This window comes from Narcine bancroftii, chromosome 6 (assembly GCF_036971445.1).
Source record: "Narcine bancroftii isolate sNarBan1 chromosome 6, sNarBan1.hap1, whole genome shotgun sequence".
In the NCBI taxonomy this organism is placed as follows: Eukaryota; Metazoa; Chordata; class Chondrichthyes; order Torpediniformes; family Narcinidae; genus Narcine; species Narcine bancroftii.
The window spans coordinates 181,621,795-181,643,532 of record NC_091474.1 but is presented as its reverse complement, the minus strand read 5'-3'; the positions used below and the strand labels follow the sequence as shown (position 1 = coordinate 181,643,532).

The 21,738-nt window shown below is 35.4% G+C and overlaps 1 protein-coding gene across 5 annotated transcripts in view; it reads left to right on the top strand.

Annotated features, from left to right (window-relative positions):
- The window catches only part of tbc1d32 (TBC1 domain family, member 32), a 235,636-nt gene that overhangs the window by 30,522 nt on the left and 183,376 nt on the right, over positions 1 to 21,738 (top strand). For 4 of the 5 annotated variants that reach the window (XM_069886883.1, XM_069886880.1, XM_069886878.1 and 1 more), the window contains exons 3-7: positions 416 to 574; positions 5,003 to 5,180; positions 6,378 to 6,449; positions 6,673 to 6,798; positions 11,404 to 11,482. In XM_069886883.1, the coding sequence (XP_069742984.1) occupies positions 416 to 574; positions 5,003 to 5,180; positions 6,378 to 6,449; positions 6,673 to 6,798; positions 11,404 to 11,482 (614 nt within the window). The remainder of the gene's footprint in view (positions 1 to 415; positions 575 to 5,002; positions 5,181 to 6,377; positions 6,450 to 6,672; positions 6,799 to 11,403; positions 11,483 to 21,738) is intronic. The other variant, XM_069886881.1, reaches the window with a different exon arrangement.

Below are 21,738 nucleotides of genomic sequence, written 5' to 3'. Positions count from 1 at the left end.
TTGGGCTTTAATTCAATTTGGATTAATTAGATTTTAACTCACTCATTTTCAGTTTTATGCAGAGATAGGCATAATAATACTTCTTTATTAGGTCAAGGGAACTGAAGATAGATTTAGAAAAAAATACTGCGTGAGTGACATTGACTGCAATATCTTTTTTGCCTGAATTGACATGATGTTGGACAGAAATAATAAACATTTCAATACAGTTGTATATGCATCGAAAGCATAAATACTTGGATTTGAATGAGCAAAATTGAGTAGAAAGCTTTTGTTTTCGCATGATCTCTTTTATTCAGCTTGAATTTGCAATTTAAAGACTTTGATAGACGTTAATAAAGTAATAAACTAATGAGAATTTCTTATTTTTATTGATGAGTATTAATTTCTACATATCAAATTTCTATTATTTAAGTTATGAGTTAGTGAAGTACCTACGGAACCATATTGATGATGTATTGGGTTCTGTGATTGAGAAGGAGACTGAGACGTGTACTGATGAAGGTCGAACTTTAGTTTCTGGTCAAGATACACAAGTTCAACAAGTTATAAGAAACATTCGAGAATCCAAAGAGTAAGTTGCAATAATTTTGCTTCTTAATTTTCCTTCTATTTTCTCCTAGAAAGAGCCAAATTGCGGTAAAAAATTTTTACAAAGATTGTAGATATCTAACATACATAGGCTTACTTAAATCTGAAGCCTTGCTTCACAAGTAGCAAAAAGACTGCTCTGGATATCAACTTCAATGATTGTACTGGAAAGAATGCAAAGGAGATTGGATAATGAGTATGACAATTGGTTTATTGTCATATACAATGTACATGTGCACCAAAATTTGTACTTGCTGTAACTGAACAGATTTTTATTTAAAAAAAAAACTAAATGCATTTACAATTTCAAGGGAGAAGTTGTTTAGAAAGTTGAATGATCTAAGGGTGGATAAGTCTTCTGGACAAGAGGAATGCACCTTCAGGTTTTTCAACGTAGTGGTAGAGATTGTGAAGCTGTTGGTAATAATCTTTCAATAGATTTAGGCATGTCCTGAAGGACTGGAAAATTGCAAATGTCAAGAAGGGATGAAGGAAATTGTAGACTGGTTAGCCTGATGTCGGTGATTGGGAAGATGTTGGAGTCAATTGTCAAGGATGAAGTTATAGAATACTTGGAGGAACATGACAAAATATGGCAAAGCCAACATAATTTCTTTAAGGGAAAATTTTGCTTGACAAAGCTATTGGAATTCTTGGATGCAGGCTTGATAAAGGAGAGGCAGAGATGTTGTGTATTTGGATTTTCAGAAGACCTATGACAAGATGCACATATTAGGCTGCATAATGAGATTAGAACCCATAGTATAACAGGAAACATACTACCATGGATAAAGGATTCACTAATTGGCAGAAAGCAGAGAGTCAGAATACAGAGATCATATTCTGGTTGACTGTCAGTGGTTAGTAGTGCTCCATAGGGGTTGGTGTTTTGGACTGCTTCTTTTATGCTGAATATTTATGATTTGGATAATGGAATGAATGATTTTGTGGCCAAGTTTGCAGATGTTATAGAAATAAGTGGAGGACCAGGTACTGTTGAGGAAACAGGGAAGCTGCAGCAGGACAGATTAATTAGGAGAATGGACAGAGAAGTGGAAAATGAAATACTATACAATGTCAGAAATTGTACAGTCATGCACTCCGGTGGAAAAATAACAAATGGCCAACTAATTTCAAAATGAGGAGAAAATTGAAGATATACAGATGTAGGAGAGCATGAAGGTAAACTTGGGAGTTGAATTGGCGGTGAAGAATGCACATGTATACCTGCATTCAACGGTATGTATACATGCATTTTTGATCGAGGAAACTGCATAATTTTGCACTGTGGAGCTTATATTGAAGGAAAAATATCAAGGACTCTTGAAAATCATGGGACAAGAAAACGTCATTGAAACTAACATGGTTTCAAGGTGAGAGGTTGCTGGAATACACAGTGACAATTTCTGTGATCTTCCAGGCATATACACACAAAAGATTAAGCCTGTACATGAAGGAAAGATCCCACATCAAAACAATGTGGATCAGTGGTCGTATCTGAGGAAGAATCTTTCCTGAATTTTCTTTTCAAATTCAGTGCATGTTGTTCAATTTCTTTTTTTTTTAATTATTGGGCATACAAATTTCCTTTTTTTTCCAAAGGTAATCCAATGCAATGATGACCATTAACCAGCTTCGCAGATTTTGAAACCAATTCTAAAAACTGCTGGTCTTTCTTTGATGGTTCTTGGTTGTCCTTGCTGCACTTAGAAAAGTTATTATTTCTAGATATAATAATTAGGGACCAGTATTGTAAGGGTTAAAATGAATTGTAAGTTGCAAGCAGCTAGAATATTGACTAGCGAGTCAATAAATCCAAAATTTTTTGACTAAATATTCTGTCTTCTATTGACTAATGAGTCAATAGTCTATTTTATTGACTAATGAGTCAATAATCCAAAATGTCTATCTAAATTATTGCGAATATTTCCCTTTGTAATCACTTGGGCAGCATACAGACATCTTTGTTTGACTCATTAGAATGAACAGTCCATTCTAAAGTAGCAATGAGTTTTTTCACTATTAGAACTATTAAAACAATTAAACTATATTTAAAACAATTAATAAGACAGACAATAAAATATTAATATTTTAATACTTTCATAAGAACTGTCAAAGAAATTAGCTGGACTATCTACATTTTTCCTTGGTTCTCTACAGTACAAAAGCAAATTCAAAACTAAACTTGTTTATGTGGCTGCCCATTAATGCCATCATATCGTTCATAAGGGCAGACAGAATGCAGTCACCCAAGCCATCCATGTGGAGTAGCCGTGCTGCTCATTCACGGCAGGAAAGGCCAAATGTGCAGATAAGGAATGACTTAATTGCTTCATGCCTGTTGGCTGAAGCGAGAAGTTGATGATTCATCCGGCAGTCTCCTGTTCAAGCGAACTGACCACCTAGTAATATCGTGTGGAATCTGCGGTGATCTGCCTGATCTAAAACTGGGCCTCAGTCTGATCAAACCAGACTAGTGGCTATGAGGTCCAAAAGGTCAGCAGAATGTCACCTGGGTTTAAGCATCTAGAGTACAGGGAGAGATTGGGCAGATTAGGTCTTTATTCTTTCGAGCGTAGAAGGTTGAGAGGGGATTTGATAGAGGTATTTAAGATTATGAAAGGGATAGACAGAGTGGATGTGGATAGACTATTTCCGTTAAGAGTAGGAGAGATTGAAACAAGAGGACATGAGTTAAGAGTTAAGGGGCAGAGGTTTAGAGGTAACATGAGGGGGAACTTCTTTACTCAGAGAGTGGTAGCGGTGTGGAATGAGCTTCCGGGAGAAATAGTGACGGCAGAGTCAATTTTATTATTTAAGAAAAAGCTGGACAGGTATATGGATGAGAAGAAGGTGGAGGGTTATGGTCATTGTGCAGGTAGGTGGGACTAGAGAGGAGTGTTTGGTTCGGTGCAGACTAGAAGGGCCTAATGGCCTGTTTCCATGCTGTAATTGTTATGTTATGTTATATTAACCACACAGAAAAAGACCTTGGCTAAAAACTGTTACTATGGAGACATACTCATGAAATTCAAAAACATTTCTAGCTGTTAGCAACTTATTCATTTTAATCCTTACAATACTGGCTCCTAATTATCTAAAAATAATTACCATCACAAAGAAAAAAAAATCAAACATAGTAATACATTGGGTAAATATTCAAAAGAAAGTGAAAGTCTTTCTGCTTCTTATAGAAGAGAACCATTCAGTTATTCATGCCTGCTCAGTCATTGTGTAAATGATGATTTATGTAGGAGCTGAGGTTGTGCAGGATTACTCAGTGGATTCAGTTTAAATCTAAACTCAAATATTGCATTTCTGGAGATTGCATCTTCTCCTCACGAGTTTCTGTTAGGTTCTCTGGTTTTCTTCCGTATTCTAAAGATGTGATGGTTGATTAATTGACTCCTGTAATTTACTCTGTTTAAGTAAGAAGTAAATGAGCAGAATCAGAGCTGATGGGCACCTGAGAGAGAATAAGTTGTGAGACTACAGATAAATACTGTGACTGATTGGATTTGTTCTCATGGAAGCCAGCATGGGCGATTAAATTGATTGGCACCATTCTGTGCTGAAAGAAAACATTATTTTCCTGCAATAATTGCATATTCCTGTATCCTGTTAAAATCTGCAAATCTCTGCCTAGAATTTACGAAATGACTGAGCCTCATCAGCCCTCATTGGTGGACAGTGATTTGCAATGATCTAGATTGAGATGTATTTTCTCATCCTTATCAAATGTTCTGTTTTTTCATAATGACTTACTGTAATGTTAGGTACTATTGTACCAGGATAACAATCTTCTCTGAACGCCCCTTTTCATTTCTCACATTAAAAGCCTTTTTCTACCAAAGATATTGACTTAATATGTGTTGACCTTGTACAATAATTGGCATGTTCTTGTCTTTTTTCTTAGCATAACTCTATCCCTTCGAACCTCCTTTGTGTCTTCATCATGATGCACTTAATCCCTTACCCAAATTAAACAGTAGCATGGGCTCCTAACCTGAAAATTCACACCAGTATATTATGGAATCTTTCATCTATGCCCAATATTAATCTCTTATGTGGCACCTTGTTAAAACCTTCTGAAAATCTAAATATGCCACATCAATTGGTTCTTTTTTTTTTGCTGCTTACAACCTCAATAATGTGTTGGAATAGTCAAATATGGTTTCCATTTCGGAAATCCACATTAACGCTCCCATATTTTATTTTTAATTTTCTAAGAACCTCATTTCCATTTGGGTCATAATTAATTCCTGTTTTGCAACTCCATATGATGCTCAAATCTGCTTAGCCATTGGGCCAAAATTTATGCTTGATAAAATTACAAAGAATTATTATCGAAAAGTTTAAGAAATACAATATGATTCATGGCCAACTGTTGTTGAGTTATGTTTTGTTTCAGGTACAAGGATATGCTGCAGTCATTGAAAAATAGCATGATGATGGTGGTTGAGTCCCTGATCAATAAATTTGAAGAAGATCAATTGAGGAAAGAAGAGCTACAGAGGAAGAAACAGCATAAGCAGCACTCTAATTATTGCATGGATAATTTCTCAGACATTGGGTCTTTATTCAATCAGGTAATAATTTAATCATTGTTATATTATTCCCTTTCTTATGAGTTGTACATGTTTAGTCTAATATTTTCTACCTCTATCGATTAGGAGAAACAATAGTGGTCTTTTCAATTCTAAAAGTTCTATCCAGTGTTGCACGTAGATGTGAAGCACTCCTTTGTAAGCCAAGTGTTGCTTTAAGCATTAAACCTGCAGGAGAAACTCAGTGAGTTGTGCCCTCAAGCGTTGATGAATGGTTCCAGCCCGAAATGTTGACCATTCTTTTTCTGCCACAGATGCTGCTTGACCTGCTGAGTTTCTCCAGCAGATTGTGTTGAGTTTCAGATTCCAGGATTTGCAGTCTTATTTGTGTCTCTGGCCTGTTAAGTGCATCGAAGTGTTTTGTGCATTTTGTTTTTGTGACTGACAACCGTCAGTTGTTTTCTAGAGTTGGGAACTCCATTTTATGTTGAATTGACTTCGAGATGCATTGTATGACATTGATGGCAGTAGCTTTGTTTCTGTCATAGAAGTATAAATACTGACTAAAAGTTTAGTAATTTTCAGGGTTTCATTTTGGATTGGTATATTGAAGAAAAAACTAATACAATGTGTTCCAGTTTTGAGGCAACACTGCTTCTAGAAATCAATTCTAGTTACCTTGAATTGAAAATGGTATGTTAATCCACAGAAAGATTAAGATTTCTCAAGAAAATATAAGGCACAACTCCGTGTATCAGAAAAATGAAAAAAAAAGTTGAATAATTTGTAGAAGGTTTTGAGTTATTTAAATGGTATTTGGCATTATACAGTAGTGTAATGTGTAAAGAAAAATTGCCATTTGCCCATTTTTAAATATGTTACAATAAATCTGATAATATTTTGTGTTGATTCATTATTCTGGTTAGATTCCTATTGAAAAAATGTCTGTGATCTTTGAGAAATAAATTATGAAATATTTCATAAATCATTACATATATACATCCTACAAAGCAAAACATTATGTGGAAATAGCTATAACAAGATCCTGGTGCCAAAACAAATACAGAGAACCATTTACAACTGTTCTTCCAATAAAGATTCACTGATGTATACAGAGTAATTGAAAGCATTACATGTAGTCAGTATAAAAAAAATGATATAAATGTGTAAATTAAATACCTTCATATACATTTTTCAGAAATAAAAATGTGTCAAACATAATTTAATATTTTACTGCAGAGTTACACATTTTTGAATCAGGAACAATTGCAGATTATAATAGGAAGAATGGATCCCAGCCAGCCAAAAGAGGTGAGTGTGGCATTATTGGATATCCAAGTTTCTTGCACTTTTCTGTTACAATTACTTTTGAAAAGTAGACTAAATATGATGCAGTGGATGAGGTGTGATCCATCCATTTAATTATTCATTTAAATTCTACTCTTGGAGAACTAAATATTAATAATAACAATTAAAATTTATGTGATTCATCTCCATGTCAGAAATTGATTAAACTTTTAGTTTTCTTTTTAAGGTTCGTCAGGATGCCTTGCACACTCTATGCTGTGCTCCTCCATCTGATGTATTAAACTGTGAATACTGGGAAACTCTCTGCAAATACCTTGCAGCAGCTCTTTCAGATCCAGACTCTACGCTGAGTGTAATGTTAAAAATATACACTTACAATTACTAAACACTAAAAGTTACTACAGCATATTAGGTTGGGAAATGGTGTAAGATATTCTTTACATTTGTTGATCAACTACTGTCTTTTGTTATATATTTTACAAAATAACTTGGAGTCTGCTAGGCTTATCAGTTTCCATATTACGATCTTCTTGCTTAAACAGTTTCATTGTCAAGAACTTGTACTTTCAGAAATATTACACGTATTAAAGAAAACTATTTCTTTGAAAAGTTACAAATAGTTAGTATCATGATTGGAGAGAATTATTTACAAAGCTCTTCTTTTGCTGCCTTGTACAAGCAGAATGGAGGCTGAGAGAGATTGTGCTCCACGTATGCCTCCAGTGCAGAGTCAAATGTCATGGCAATAAGGTTTCTGAGGTGAGAGGGAACCAGACTATAATATAAAATTGAAAATTACACTAAAATTTCAAGAAAGCACTCAGACAGCATTTCTGGAAAGGGATACAAAGTCAACGTTTCTGGTTGATTACCTTTCACCAGGACTGGTAAGAAATCATTAGTTTTGAGATGATTGGTTAGATAGATGTGGATGAAACAAAGGGAATATTTAATTATCTGGTTTACAGATTAATATAATATACAGGTCTACAGATATTAGGTAACTAAAACAAATAAATTAATATATTAAAAGACATAATCATTTTGTGAAATGTGAATCAGAGGTAATTGTAAATGGGGGGATTAAAAAAAAACAAGCTGCTGGAGGAATTCAACAAGTTGGGCAACACCCATGGAGGAAATAGACAATATTTTGGATCAAAATTCTGCTTCAGGATTGAGAAAAGGAATGAAAGATGGAGAGAAGTAGAAGTTAGTAGGTGATAGTCCTCCTTCTGGCTATCCATCTCGTTTCCTTTCAGTCAGTTTGTGGGGTTTAATATGTGTGTCGTGGAGTGGCCATACAGGCCAATCTTTGACAGACACTGCTTGCTACATACTTGGCAGGTGAGGCCTGGAGGGGCAACACAGTTGTGGCCCTGCCTGTGCCTTTCCTCGATTGCCTCTGAGCTCTGTCTCAGTAGCATCCACTGCGAGCGATCTTGAGCCAGATATTCCCATGTTGATGGAGCAATGTCAGCTTTCTTGAGGCTCCTATGCAGAACATCCTTGTACCGTATTCGCTGGCCTCCTTTTTTTTGGGTACAACTGGACAGTTGGCTGTACAAGATGTCCTTGGACAGGCTTCCGTCAGGCATTCTGACACCATCTCCTGCCCAGAGCAGTTGGGCTGACATCACTAAGGTTGAAACTGCTGGCATTCCACCTTAAGAAAGGACCTCGATATTGGAAACCTTGTCTTGCCAGGTGATCTTCATCAGAGACTTTGGGTGATACACCTGCAGTTGGTCAAGCTGACATAAGTGACTCTGATATGGACATCACGTCTCACATCCATGTAGCAAGGCTTATATGATAATGACCCTGAACACCTTGCACTTGGTGGCAAACCTGATGTCTGTGACCAAACCCGATCTTTCAGGTGACCAAAGGCAAAGTAGGCCTTTCTGTTTTTTGACTCAATCTCTTTATCCAGAGAAGCTGAGGATGTTATTGTACCGCCCAGGTAGCTAAACCTGTTGTCAGTTGAGACGAGTGTCATCAATGAGGACAATTGGTTCTTCGTAGTTTGAGCCAGGGGCCAGTTAGTACAAAACATTAATCTTTTTCAGGCTGATTGTCAATCTATAGCTCTTAGCATCACTGGCGAAGTGACTGGTGATCTGTAAGTCTTCAGGAGAGTGGGAAACCAAAGCACAGTCATCAGCAAATTGTAGCTCGTGCTCCATGAAGTCCTTTTGTTTTTACTCTTAGTTTTGCCAGGTTGCGGAGCCTGTCATCAGCCTTCGTTTGTAGGATGACCCCCTAACCTCAGGTCTGATGTGGCAGCAGTGAAGCCCAAACTGAGTAGGAGCCAAAATACATCCCTGTTTTACACCGTTGCTGATGGGGAAATGGATCTGACAACTCACCATGCACATTGATGCGACCTTCCATTCCTTAGTGGAATTGGCGGATTATGTTGGTTAGGCATGGGGAGCAACCAAGTTTTGGTAAGAGCTTCTACAGGCCATCTCTAACAATGGTGTCAAATGCTTTGGTTTGATCAAAAAATATGACAGAGATTTCTCAACACATTTCTCTTGGAGCTGCCTCATATCCACTGTATTAGGGCCTATTCTGGCTTCCTGGAAGGAATTTGTCATTGATGTTGGACTCAAAATGTCTATGGATGATCTTTGCAAGGCATTTTCTTGCAACTGACAGAAGAGAGATGCCACATTAATTGTTGCAATCTTTCTTATCTCCCTTTTTCTTGTAAATGGTCATGACTGATGTGTCTTTGAAGTCTTGTGATAGTTTTGCAGCTCCCCACAACAGCTGAAGGCATGATGTCCGTGTGTTACCACCATACTCGTAGATCTTGGCTGCAATACAGTCAGGCCCTGGTGCTTTGTTGGGTTTTAGCTGTTTGATTACTTTGTGAAGATTAAGGGGAGCATCTAACTCAAACAATATGGGTTGAGGTTGTACTCTGCCAAGTACTTTATCATTGGAGTGTTCTTGCCATCTTTTCATGTGCTCTGACTTCTCAGTGAAGATGGGTGTACTGTCTTTGCTCATGAGTTGCGAGGTACCTTGTTTTAATGGACCATACATAACCTTGATTGCTTTATAGAAGCTTCTCAAGTTATTACAGTCAGCAAGGGCTTGCAACTCCTTGGTCTTGTTTATCCACCACTGGTCTTTCATAGATCTGAGCTGCCTCTGCAAAGTTGATTTTGCATTCAAAAAGGCATGGTTTTTGGTGTTGAAGAAGAGCTTAGTGTGCAACTGTCTTAGCTCTTAGAAGGTTTTGCGCACATTGGTTGTTTTCATCAAACCACCCCTGATGCTTGGACTTGACCTTCCCTAAGGTGTCTTGGGCAGCATTGTAGATCATTTCTTTGAAAGCTTCTCAACCAGTCTGCTTAGCGCAGTTTCCATGGAGGATTTCAGGGTATCAGCAGACTCCTGGTATTTCAATTTGGTGGTGTTCAGCTTTTGGCAGTGTGGCAGCAATTAGTCTTCATGGAGGTTTGATCAATAAACATAGATCTGACCAACCATTTGATGATCAGTTGAGCACTCAGCTCCACACTTAACTCTGGTGATATGAACGTCAGAGATGTCTCATTGGGTGATGACATAGTCAATGAGATGCCAGCTTTTAGATCTGAATGCATCCATGTGCATTTGAGCTTGTTTGGCAATCTGAACAATGTGCTAGTAATGCACAGTTTGAATTCTGTGCACATCGAAAGAAGCAGTAGACCGTTACCATTACTGTTGCCATTCCCTTAACGTCTGATCACACCAGGCCACACATTGGACTCCTTGCCAACTCGAGCATTAAAGTCTCCCAACAACAGCAGCTTATCGGAAGTTGCCACACTTCTGATGGTGATTTTCAGCTCACTATAAAATGCCTTTTTGATTTCACTGGGATTAGTCAGAGTTGGGGCATAAATGATGATTATGGTGAGATGGTGCTTTGCTTGCAGAGGTATTCGCAAGGTCTGGATTCAATGGCATACAGCAACAGGTGATAGGTAAAATGTGAGTGAAGGATGATTGATTGAGCCAGTTGGGGGAGGTGTGAGGTGGAGTTGGAAGACCAGCGAAAGAGTGATATGTGGCAGCAGACAAAAGGGGAAAAAGGGAAATAAAGTGGATCAAGCTTGGAGGAGGGAGGATGAGGGTGGAGACCACTTCAGAGGAAAGAGATTAGTAAAACTACATAAGGGAAGGATCATGGTTGAATAGGAACAGTGGGGGTGGTGGAATATGACATTTAAAAAAAATAAAATCTCATGTTCATCAGATCAGGCAAAAAAAGGTAGTAGGGTAACAGTGATGGCAAGACGTGTCTGTAAGGGCATGATTGCACTCTTTAAATGTCTGCACTGAAATCAAATGGCCTTATAAGTGTGTTCTTTAAAGTTGTATTTCTCAAAATTGTGGTTGCTCTCTTCAGAGTAAGTGTTTTTCTTGAATTCTGCAATGTGGCATTGACTGGAAAAGTACCACACGGATCCTGAAAGGAAGGGAACATTTCTGAGTGATAATTCCCTTGACTTTGACACTGAGAGCAATGTATGCACTTATATTTGTTTACAATTTGTGGTTGTTGTCTGAATTGTTGTGTGGTTCTCTGAAGGATATTTCTTGATGGTAATCTAGAAAATGCCTGCTCTTGCTGAAGCAAAGTGGCATTATTGATGAAGCTTAGAACACTATTTTGGAATTGGCATTGATGAATTTGATTTTATTTGTTTAAAGACTCTTTTTGAAAATGTGTAGTGATGGTGACTTTTGCCTTTGTGGTATCAGACACTTGATGTTGACAAATTTATTGGCTCACATCTTTAAATTGAGGATGTTCTGCATTATCTGTTCAGTGCTGATAAGTAAATTCCAAGTATTTTTTTTTTGCTAGGTAATTGGTTTTAATATTACTTACAAAGAAAAATTATGTAATGTTAAAATAATAATGTCTTCTACTAATTTTCTTTAGGACAAAGGCCTTCAATTCTATGCAAAAACTTTTTCAACATCAACATTTAGCATTTCAAGGGAAATGTACACAAGTCTGGGTACGGATTAACATTTTTTGCAATTTTTTGAGAAATGGATCCTCACTAGAATAATTTGACTTGTCGCTGGATAAGAATTTAAAAAAATCTTACTGTAATATTTTAAAACAAATTTTAACATGTAAACATGCAAATAATATAACTTGAGTTATTAAAGTATATTTTTCTTGGAAATACTTTTTTAAAAAAAAATTATTTTTAAAATTTTTCACACTATGAACTATATTAACCAAAATACACACAAACATTTCCCTCTTGAATATACACAGTGTCATTTTCTCCTGTTTTTTCCCCCCTCCCTTAACTCCCTCCTTCCCCCCCTCCCTACCCACTAAACGTTCAACATATACATTACAATAAACCCATTAAACTATATCATAACGCAATGAAAATAAATAAGAAAATTGTATCATCTACTTTTACACACTGGGTCAGTTCATTTAGTCTTCTTCTCATTCTATCATTTTAGGGGGTGGAGGTCCGCGGCAGGCCCTCTCTGTTGTGTTCCATGTACGGTTCCCAAATTTGTTCGAATAATGTGACTTTATTTTTTAAACTATATATTATTTTTTTCCAATGGAATAATTTTTTTCATTTCTATGTACCATTGCTGTACTCTCAGGCACTCTTCTGATTTCCAGGTTGACATTATATATTTTTTTGGTACTGCTAAGGCTATTATAATAAATCTTTTTTGTGCTTCATCCAATTTGAAGCCCAATTCTTTACTACTTGTATTACTTAGAAGAAAGATCTCTGGATTTTTTGGTATGTTCCTTTTTGTGATTTTATTTAATACCTGATTCAGATCTTCCCAAAACTTTTCCACTTTCTCACATGCCCAAATTGCATGTACTGTTGTTCCCGTTTCCTTCTTACAGCCAAAACATCTATCTGATACTGTTGGGTCCCATTTATTTAATTTTTGGGGCGTGATATTTAGCCTGTGTAGCCAATTATATTGTATCATGCGTAACCTCATGTTTATTGTATTTCTCATAGTTCCGGAGCATAGCTTTTCCTATTTTTCATTTTTTATCTTTATATTTAGATCTTGTTCCCACTTTTGTTTGGGTTTACAGCTTATTTCATCATTCTCTTTCTCTTGCAGCTTGATGTACATGTTTATTATAAATCTTTTAATTATCATTGTGTCTGTAATCACATATTCAAAGCTGCTTCCTTCTGGTAACCTCAGCCTCCTTCCCAATTTGTCCTTGTTTGTACAATTCTGTTAATTTATCTAGCGCTATCATCGGTTTCCCCCCCTTTCTTATTTCCTTATTATTTTCTTTAGCTCATTGAAAAATTTCTCTGTTAAGGGAATTGGTAACGATTGAAATAGGTATTGTATCCTTGGGAAGATATTCATTTTAATGCAATTTTCCCTTCCTATCAATTTTTGACCTTTGTATTCCAGTGGATTTTTTTGTCTTCTCTAATTTTATTAATTGCCTTCTCCAATATATTTTCTCTTGTGTATCCCAGGAATTTTACTAAAACGGATCTTGGTTTTTGTTGTGACTGTGGTTTCGGGGCTTGTGTTCTGTGTGCCCTTTCTATTTCAATTCCTTCCTGCATTTCTGGCATTCCCAGGACTTTTGGGATCCATTCTTTTATAAATTCTTTCATATCTTTGCCTCCTTCATCTTCCTTAAGGCCCACTATCTTTATATTGTTTCGCCTACTATAGTTTTCCATTATATCCGTCTTCTGAGCTAACAACTCCTGTGTTTCTTTAACTTTTTTGTCACTTTCTTCCAATTTTCTTTTTAAGTCATTCACTTCCATTTCTACCGCCATTACCCGTTCTTCCACATTTTCTAATCTTTTCCCGATATCTATTTTATGACCAGCTCTATTTTACTCACTTTTTCTTCTGTACTTTTCATTTCATTAAATTCTAGTGTCAGCATTCTTTTAATGCTTTCATTTGTTCTTGAAATTTTTTTAAATCTATGTACTGTCCATTCATTTTACCTCCTATTCCTCTGTGTAGAGCTTGGTGTTCTTCTTCTTTTGTGTCTGTTCTTGGGTTTGTTTCTTCTATTTCTCTTTCTTGTATCTGTGTCTCTTCTGACTTTCTTGTTGAGCTGCTTGTCTCAGTTTGTTGGGTATTTTTTTTCCATGGTGTCTTGATGTTGGTCCTCTTCTTCGGGGTTGGTTATCTGTTGTGTCTCTAGTTTCCTTTTTTCTTTCTCACCCCTTCCGTTCCTGTTGCTTTCTTTATCTTTCAGCTGGGAGCCTTGCTGTCGGGCCTCTCTCAGCTGGTACCCCCCCCCCCCCGTCAGTTTTGTCCATGTCGTGCGCATGGCGCATGCACAGTTGCGTACCCCTGTTTGGCTCCGTAAGCCATTCTTGCCGTCTTGCGGTTGGTGGGCTTCTCTTTCCATGGCGGGTCCCTGCTTTTTTGTGCAGGTAAGGCCTTCACCTTTCTCTTCCGGCGTATTTCTTTCTTCTTCCCGTTGTTTTTGGCTTTTCTTTCTTAGGTGCCATTTTCTCCAGACCTTTATTTTTTATTTGTTGTGATTTGTGTTTCTGGGGCTTTGCTTTTTCACTTTTCTTCACTTTTTTCCTTCTTTTCTGGAGTGGGCTGGTATTCTCCTACCGGCCACTATTCCATCACGTGACTCCTCCGGAAACAATTCTTGAAATCAAATGGAAACCATGAATGTTTACAAGCCTCTTGCAAAAGCAGCAGAAAACTACCATATTTTTTTTAAAATTTCCAATGATTAGTTAATTTTAGGATGTTTATTGTAATTTTTTGTCATTCTATATGATGATAATCTTTAATCAACTGATTAATTGAAGCCATAACATGTTGCCTTAATTTGCTTTTCTTAATTTCTATAAATTAAAAATATACTTTGTTGAGGGAGGCATTAGCTGGTAGTCATGATTGCAGATAGAGAAATTGAGCTGGGGTAGAAATTTAATCACATTGCACAAACCAATGTACACCATGTGACCATTTCATCAGAAAATTTATTCATGGGGTGTGCCACGTGATGACGTGAGGTTAGACTGATATCCCTGCTCTCCTCGATAAAGGGGAGAAAAAGTGATCAAAAATTACAAAGACTATAAGGAAGAACTGTCTGAAGACAGCAGAAGTCATTAAGAATGCCTCCAAAGAAAGATAAAGGCATTACTGCAATACAAGAAACCGAGCAAGAAAAGGAAGAAAGGCCTAACCTGAGAAAGGATCCTGGCTTGGAGCTGTCCGGAAGGTAACATCCAAAGGATAGAAGCCAGGGAGACCTTGGAAACTGCTGTACAAGGTCTCCTCTGACAATGGCCACCGACTTAGACTGAAGAAATTACTCTGCACATGCGTGAGGAGTCGTCCATGCACAGAGCACATAAAAAAAGAGGATGTTTTTAAAAAGATTCAAGACATCCACCACTCCAGCAATCAAGAAGAGGACATGGAAAAGCAAAGGAAAGATGAAGAAAAACCTACAATCAAGAAAAAAAGCAGAAAAAGGTGCAGAGGTTTCTTTATCTTCTGGAGAAATTAAGCGATTTTTAGACTTTTTTTGACAATGTATGGCAGTATTAACTGATGGAGTAACGAAGAATGGAGATAAGATGGATATATTAATGCAACAAGTTGACACTAGATTTGAAATAGTTGATGATAAAATTAAAGGGAATGAATTAGATTCAAAATCTGAAAGATCAAAAGAAGAAAGTACAAACAGATGCTGCTTCAAAGCATGATCAGATAATGAAAAAGATGGATGTTTTGGAAAACTTTAGCAGATGGAATAATATTAAGATTGTTGAACTTAAAGAAGATGAAGGTCAAGATATGAAAAAAAAATTTTGCAACAGTAAATACCAGAATATTTGCGTCAGGCTGAATTCCAAGGAATTTGGAGATAGAGCGTGCCCAAACCTAAACCTCAGCCTGACCAAAGGTCCCATCCAATACTTGTCAGATTTCTTTGATATAAAGTAAGAGAGAAAATATTGGAGTTGGCAGCAAAGCACGCTAAAGAGAGACCATCACCTTTGATTTATAATGGAATTCATTTTTTAAAAATCCAGACATAAGTTTTGAATTGTTGAAGAAGAGAAAAGAGTTTAATCCAGTTAAAGATGCTATGCCTTTGTTTAGAGATATCCAGCTGTATTGAAGGTATTTGTCCCAGGAGGGAGAAATAGATTTTTTACTGAGCCTTATGAAGCAAAGGTATATGCCGATTCACTGCCTGCTAAAGACCAACAGATGGTTGTTGAAACCTGAATTAATTGTACAATTTAAAGTTTTTTTTTGCTGTAACTGAAAGTATATTGTGCTTTGAATGAGCTTAAAGGGGGAGAAGGGTTTAACATATAATGTGCCTGATCTATTATATTTGATAAGATTAGTGGATTATAAGGTCTATTAAAGACTATTGTTTGGGATGGTATGGTATTTCGAGTGAGTTAGTGCGGAATAGATGCTGACCACTGCGGAGTCATGGGCACTAATGTGATATTTCTTGCATCCCGCATAGATCAGGGGAATAGAGACACTTTATCATTACGAGCCTCTGGGTTTTTTCTTTATTTTTTTTATTTTTTCCGTTTTAAGCTTGGACTGTTTATATATGTAGTATATTATATTGAGAGGGCTGTGGGGATGGGAAAGGGGGGGATGCTGGTTGGACAAATGCTTTAATGTCTTTTATTAGGATTCATATTCACAGGATTCAGAATCCGATAAAGAGAAAAATGTCATTAAGCTATTTTTTTTAAACTAAAGTAGCTTTGGCTTTTTTTACAAGAAACTCTTTAAACAGAAATAGAACATGCATCATTAAAAAGAGACTAGTTAGGAATGGTATTGTCTTCTTCATTTAATTCTAAAGCTAGGGGAATGGCAATAAATAAAATTACCAATTAAAATATTGAATGTAATTATTGATAAAGTGAGGAGATATGTTATGCTAAATTGTAAAATTTATTCTGAATATCAGACTTCGAATATATATGCACCGAATATAGATGATGGAAAATTTATACAGAATGTTTTTATGCAATTAGCTAATTCAAAGGGGAAAATAACTATGGGAGGAGACTTTAATTTTACTTTTGATTCAAAGTTGGACAGACAGATCAGGTAAAATTATGGTTAAAAACAAGGTAGTTAAAGCTGTGAAGAATTTTATGAATGATATGAAACTTGTGGACAGTTGGAGGAGAATGTAGCCTGATGTTAGAGATTATTCATTTTATTCCTTTAGACATTTACAAACATTCTGTAACCAATAAGTTTATGGTTTGGGATTCTTTGAAGGCTTATTTAAGAGGACAAATAATAAGTTAAATGGCTAAGGTTTAAAAAAAAATGTTTGAAGTTAACCATTTGGAAAATGAAATGACAAAGATGGAAAAAGGATTGCAAAATCAAGTAAACGATGAGAAACGAAGAATATTGGATTTTTTAAAAAAATGAAATTTAATATAATTAAACATACAGAGTGGAGAGAGATACAAGGCAAACCCGACAAAAATATTGAGTTGGGTGATAGAGCACATAAAGTTTATGCATGGGAATTGAAGACTGAACAATTATTGAGAACAATTATAGCTATAAAAGAAGACTTGGGTAATCTTATAAAACACAGGGCATTAATTACCTTTTCATGAAATTTTATAAGAAATTATACCAATTGGAATCCTTGAAAGATAGAGATAAAATAGATGAATATCTGTCATAAATTACTTTGCCACAATTAAATATAGAAGAGTGGGTTGAATTAACAAATCTTACAGTTACAGAAATATATGACATATTGATGTCTTTACCAAATAACAAAGCTCCAAGTGAAGATGTTTTTCTTCAGAATTTTATAAAGAATTCAAAGAGTTATTGTTTCTTATATTTATGGGATTGCTAGACAAAATGGAAGATCGTTGTGATTTACCCGAGTTGTTTAAAACTGCATTAATAACAGTTATTCCAAAAAAAAAGGAAGGACCCTTTGCTTCCATCTTCATTTTGGCCAATTTCATTATTGAATACAGATTATAAAATTTTGTCTAAACTAATACCTAATAGATTACCTCAATTGATTAATATGGACCAAACAGGTTTTATTAAAAATAGAAAATCAGCTGACAATATTGTTCGATATTTAAATTTATTGAATATGAACTTAATAGGAAGGATAAATTGTGTGAAGATGAATATCTTGTCTAGAATACAATACCTATTTCAATCATTACTAATTTATTTATTTTTCAAGATTTAAATAAAAATGTAAGAACGTTTATTTGGTGAGACGAAATGCATGGCATTGGAACAACTAACATGGAAATATGATCGGGGTGACTACGATTGCCTAATTTTAAAAATTATTATAAAGCAGCTCAACTTAGATTTTTGTCCACCTGTTATCAGATTGATGAAAAGACAGCTTGGGTACAAATTGAAATGAGTAAAGTAGGAGAAAATAATTCAGAGCATATTTTGTATAAATGGCATGAAAGACTGTTGAGAGGGCAAATTGATTCACCAATTTTGAAGCATATACTTAAAATATGGAATGGAATACATGTAGAAAGGGGAATGAAGAATTATCAGTTAAATAATTTGGAGCATATTTTGTATAAATGGCATGAAAGACAGTTGAGAGGGCAAATTGAATCACCAATTTTGAAACATATACTTAAAATGTGGAATGGAATACATGTAGAAAGGGGTATGAAGAATTATCAGTTGGCTAGAATCTTATTAAATTTGCTTTTGATTCCTTTTACAATTAATGGTGTTTTTTTATATTTGGTATAATTGTGGAATAAAACGGATAAAGGATTGTTTTTTAGGTTCTGTTTTTTGACTTTTGATCAATTGAATGATAAGTATAAATACCAAATAATACTATTTTTTTCTTATTATCAGCTTAAATCTTATTTAAAAAGAAAGTTAGAAGTTAGGGACAAATTTTAGACTACCGGATCAAAGTCAATTTGAATATTTAATAACTGATGTTTATCAAAAGATTTATTACTAATATGTACATAAAATTGCAAGAGACTATGTAGAGATGGGAAAGAGATTTAAATAAACAAATTCAAGGAGTATGGTCAAAATTATGTTAAGAAAGTGTCACTAATACAATTAATGTTAGATACCAAATGGTACAATTTAATTTTTTACATCAGTTATATTGTATTCCATACAAATTGCATGGAATTAATTCAAATTGTTCTGATAAAAGTTTTAGGTGTAATGAAGTAGGAACCTTTCTCCATGTAGTTTGGCAATGTGAAAATGTAGGAACATTTGGGGAAGATATTAGTATTTTATTAGGATGAGTTATGAAGGTGCAAGTTTTGAAAGATTCCAAAATATTTTTATTAGGAGATATTTTTGATTTGAAGTTAGATACTTATCAGAAGAAGTTTTTAAGTGTAGCAATAGCAAAGAAATCTATAGTTGTAACATGGAAATTAGACAATAATGTGGGGTTGATTAAATGGCAAACTGAACTATTAAATTATATACCGTTAGAGAAAATAACGTATAATTTGCTGAATCAACCAGAAAAATTCCAGATTTGGAAACCTTGTATGGATTTTATTGCTATGACTTCATCCATTGTGTCCACCATTCTCGCTGCAACTCATTTTAGCTAATTCAAGGTTCAAGATCACTATATAACTTTAAATTTAATTAATCAAGAGGTTGTATGAAGATCAGCCAGGCTTTTATTTCTTCTATCTTTCCTACTTTTTTGGGGAGGGTGGAGTGAGATAATATGAAATTATGTATTCTTTTTGCATCATTTTTATGATTATTTTTTATGATATGGATAAAGACTGTACTTGTATTGATGCAAATGAAAAATAAAATTTACAAAAAAAAGAACACTCATTCATCACAATAAAGCAAATGTACGAAGTTGTCGAACTGTGCCTGAAAATCAGATCTGATGAGGCAGAAATTTTCTCCTGAAAATAGTTGAGTAGTCAGATCAATTATCTTAAACACCTGTGGTAAAACATTCCATAGACATCAACTCTATGTACAGGTACGCAATCCTTTATTTAGACATCTAAAATCCGGAAAGCTCCAAAAACCAGCAAGTGGGGAGAGAGACAGCAGCGTGAATCGGGTGGGTGAAGGCGAGAGACTGACAGTGTGAGTTGGGCCGGCGAGAGACCGGCAGCACAAGTTAGACGGGGAGAGACTAGCAGCAAAGAGAGATGGGCAGTGAGAGCCGGGCACGTGATGGGGGGGGTGGGGGTGGGGAGAGACAGCAGTGCGACTGGAAGGGGGTGGGGTTGGATACGGCATCACAATTCAGGTGGTCTTAAATCTAGCTTTCCGAAATCTGGAAAAATCCGAAATTCGGAACACTTTCCCCCCAAGGGTTCCAGATAAAGGATTGTGTACCTGTATAACCATCTTTATGGGAAATATGACAGACTGAACCAGACTGTTAGGATTATCATAATTGTCATTAACAGTATCCTGTAAATATCCCAGAATATTTATATATATTTATTTTAAATTATATCTTTATGTATATATGTGATTATTATGATGTGAATATTGTATGTGTGTGCATTGTGGTCTGGAGAAATGTTTCATTGGGTTTATATGTAGAGTTAGATGACAATAAACTTGATCTTGGTTATCCTTGGGATGATGACCACTGACAAAACTATAGTGGCACTAGCTATTTATTTTACCTCTGTAACATTGCCTGCCTGTGTCCTTACCTTAACAACTGAAACCTTGATCCTTGTTTTAATTATCCTCAGATTTCTATTACATTCCTGATGGCTTTTGCCAATAAAGTACTATGTAGTTACTTAAATTAAATCCTGTTATCCTTTCATTTCTGTGTTCAGACTTTAATTATTTCCCAATCAAGTCACATTTTAAAAAAAAACCTTGAATGTCATTTGTGATCTCTGTATGACCTTTTGTTTTTATTTATTACAACGTTGTTGAAGACATTTCCACCCTTTGAGTTCATGTCAGTAAAGCAATCCCATCAGTCCTATTTTTCCATGCACTATTTCCCTGTATTCATGTAACTTATTCTGTCTCACATGTCCATTATCTCCATTTTAGTTTCTTTTGCTATTCTTTTTGTTTGCTAAACGATAATTTTCAGTAGATTATTGATTTTCCAACTCTTCAGGGTGTGTGAGGAAATACACTCACTGCAAGTGTGTGAAATCTCCATATAGACAATACTTGAAGTCAGGGTAATACTCAAAGACCTAGGGCTGTGAGGTGACTGCAACGGTTACTGTGTTACCCTGCTACTCTGAAATTGCTTCTCTCTCCCCCTCTTCCCTGCCCTCTCCTCTTCAACTTTCTGAGATATCTGTACTCTATTTCTAGCCTATTTTTTATTCAGATTTTAAATATTCTGCCATCAGTGGTCATGACTTTGGCTTCCAAAACCTTAACTTGAGAATTATCTCCATTCACTTCTTCTGCCTCCCTTCTTAAACTTATCTCTCCGATTAGCATTGGGTCATCCATTGCAGTGTTTCATAACGTGTCTCAGTGTCAAACTTTATTTGATAATATGTGAAGTAATTTTGGAAGTATACAATGTTTAAATGCCAACAAATAAAAATTGTTGGATGCTTGTAAGAAAGCCTGCCAATTTTCTATCCAATGTAAGGAAATGAAAATCTTTGGACATTGATAGGAGGAGGGGGGAAACATTTACAATAGATTTTCCATAATGTGTTATTTAAAATAAATCTGAGATCTTTGCTTCAGTAACTTTCTGACTGTACTAAGGAAATGTAATATATGACAATGTATAGTGCTATTTGTGTATCGATTGAATGAGTAAATACAGTATATTGTGTTCAAAGCTAAGAAACTTATCCCTTATCATTTTCATCACATTTCAATTCATAATCATTTAATATAAATAGTTTTCCTTATTAAACAGTTGTCTAGTAATTTGATTGGAAGAACCTCCCAGAGTTTTTTTTTAATATATTAATATATTTAGAAGTCCCTTCTATCTGTGTCACTACAGTATATTAGAATAGTTTCATTATTATTTTGTTGTGACTCCAGTATTTTAATAGTTTAATATCCTATTAATCATCATGTATATAGTTTGGATCCCTTTTTACAAGAGCCCTTTGTAATATCATTTTGTTTTTCTTATATTCTAAGTTGATAATTCATGTCCTTATAACTAATGTTTAACCTTATATTTTCAATCTTAATGTTGCTCTGTATTCAATATCCTTCAAGCATTCTTTTTAAAAAA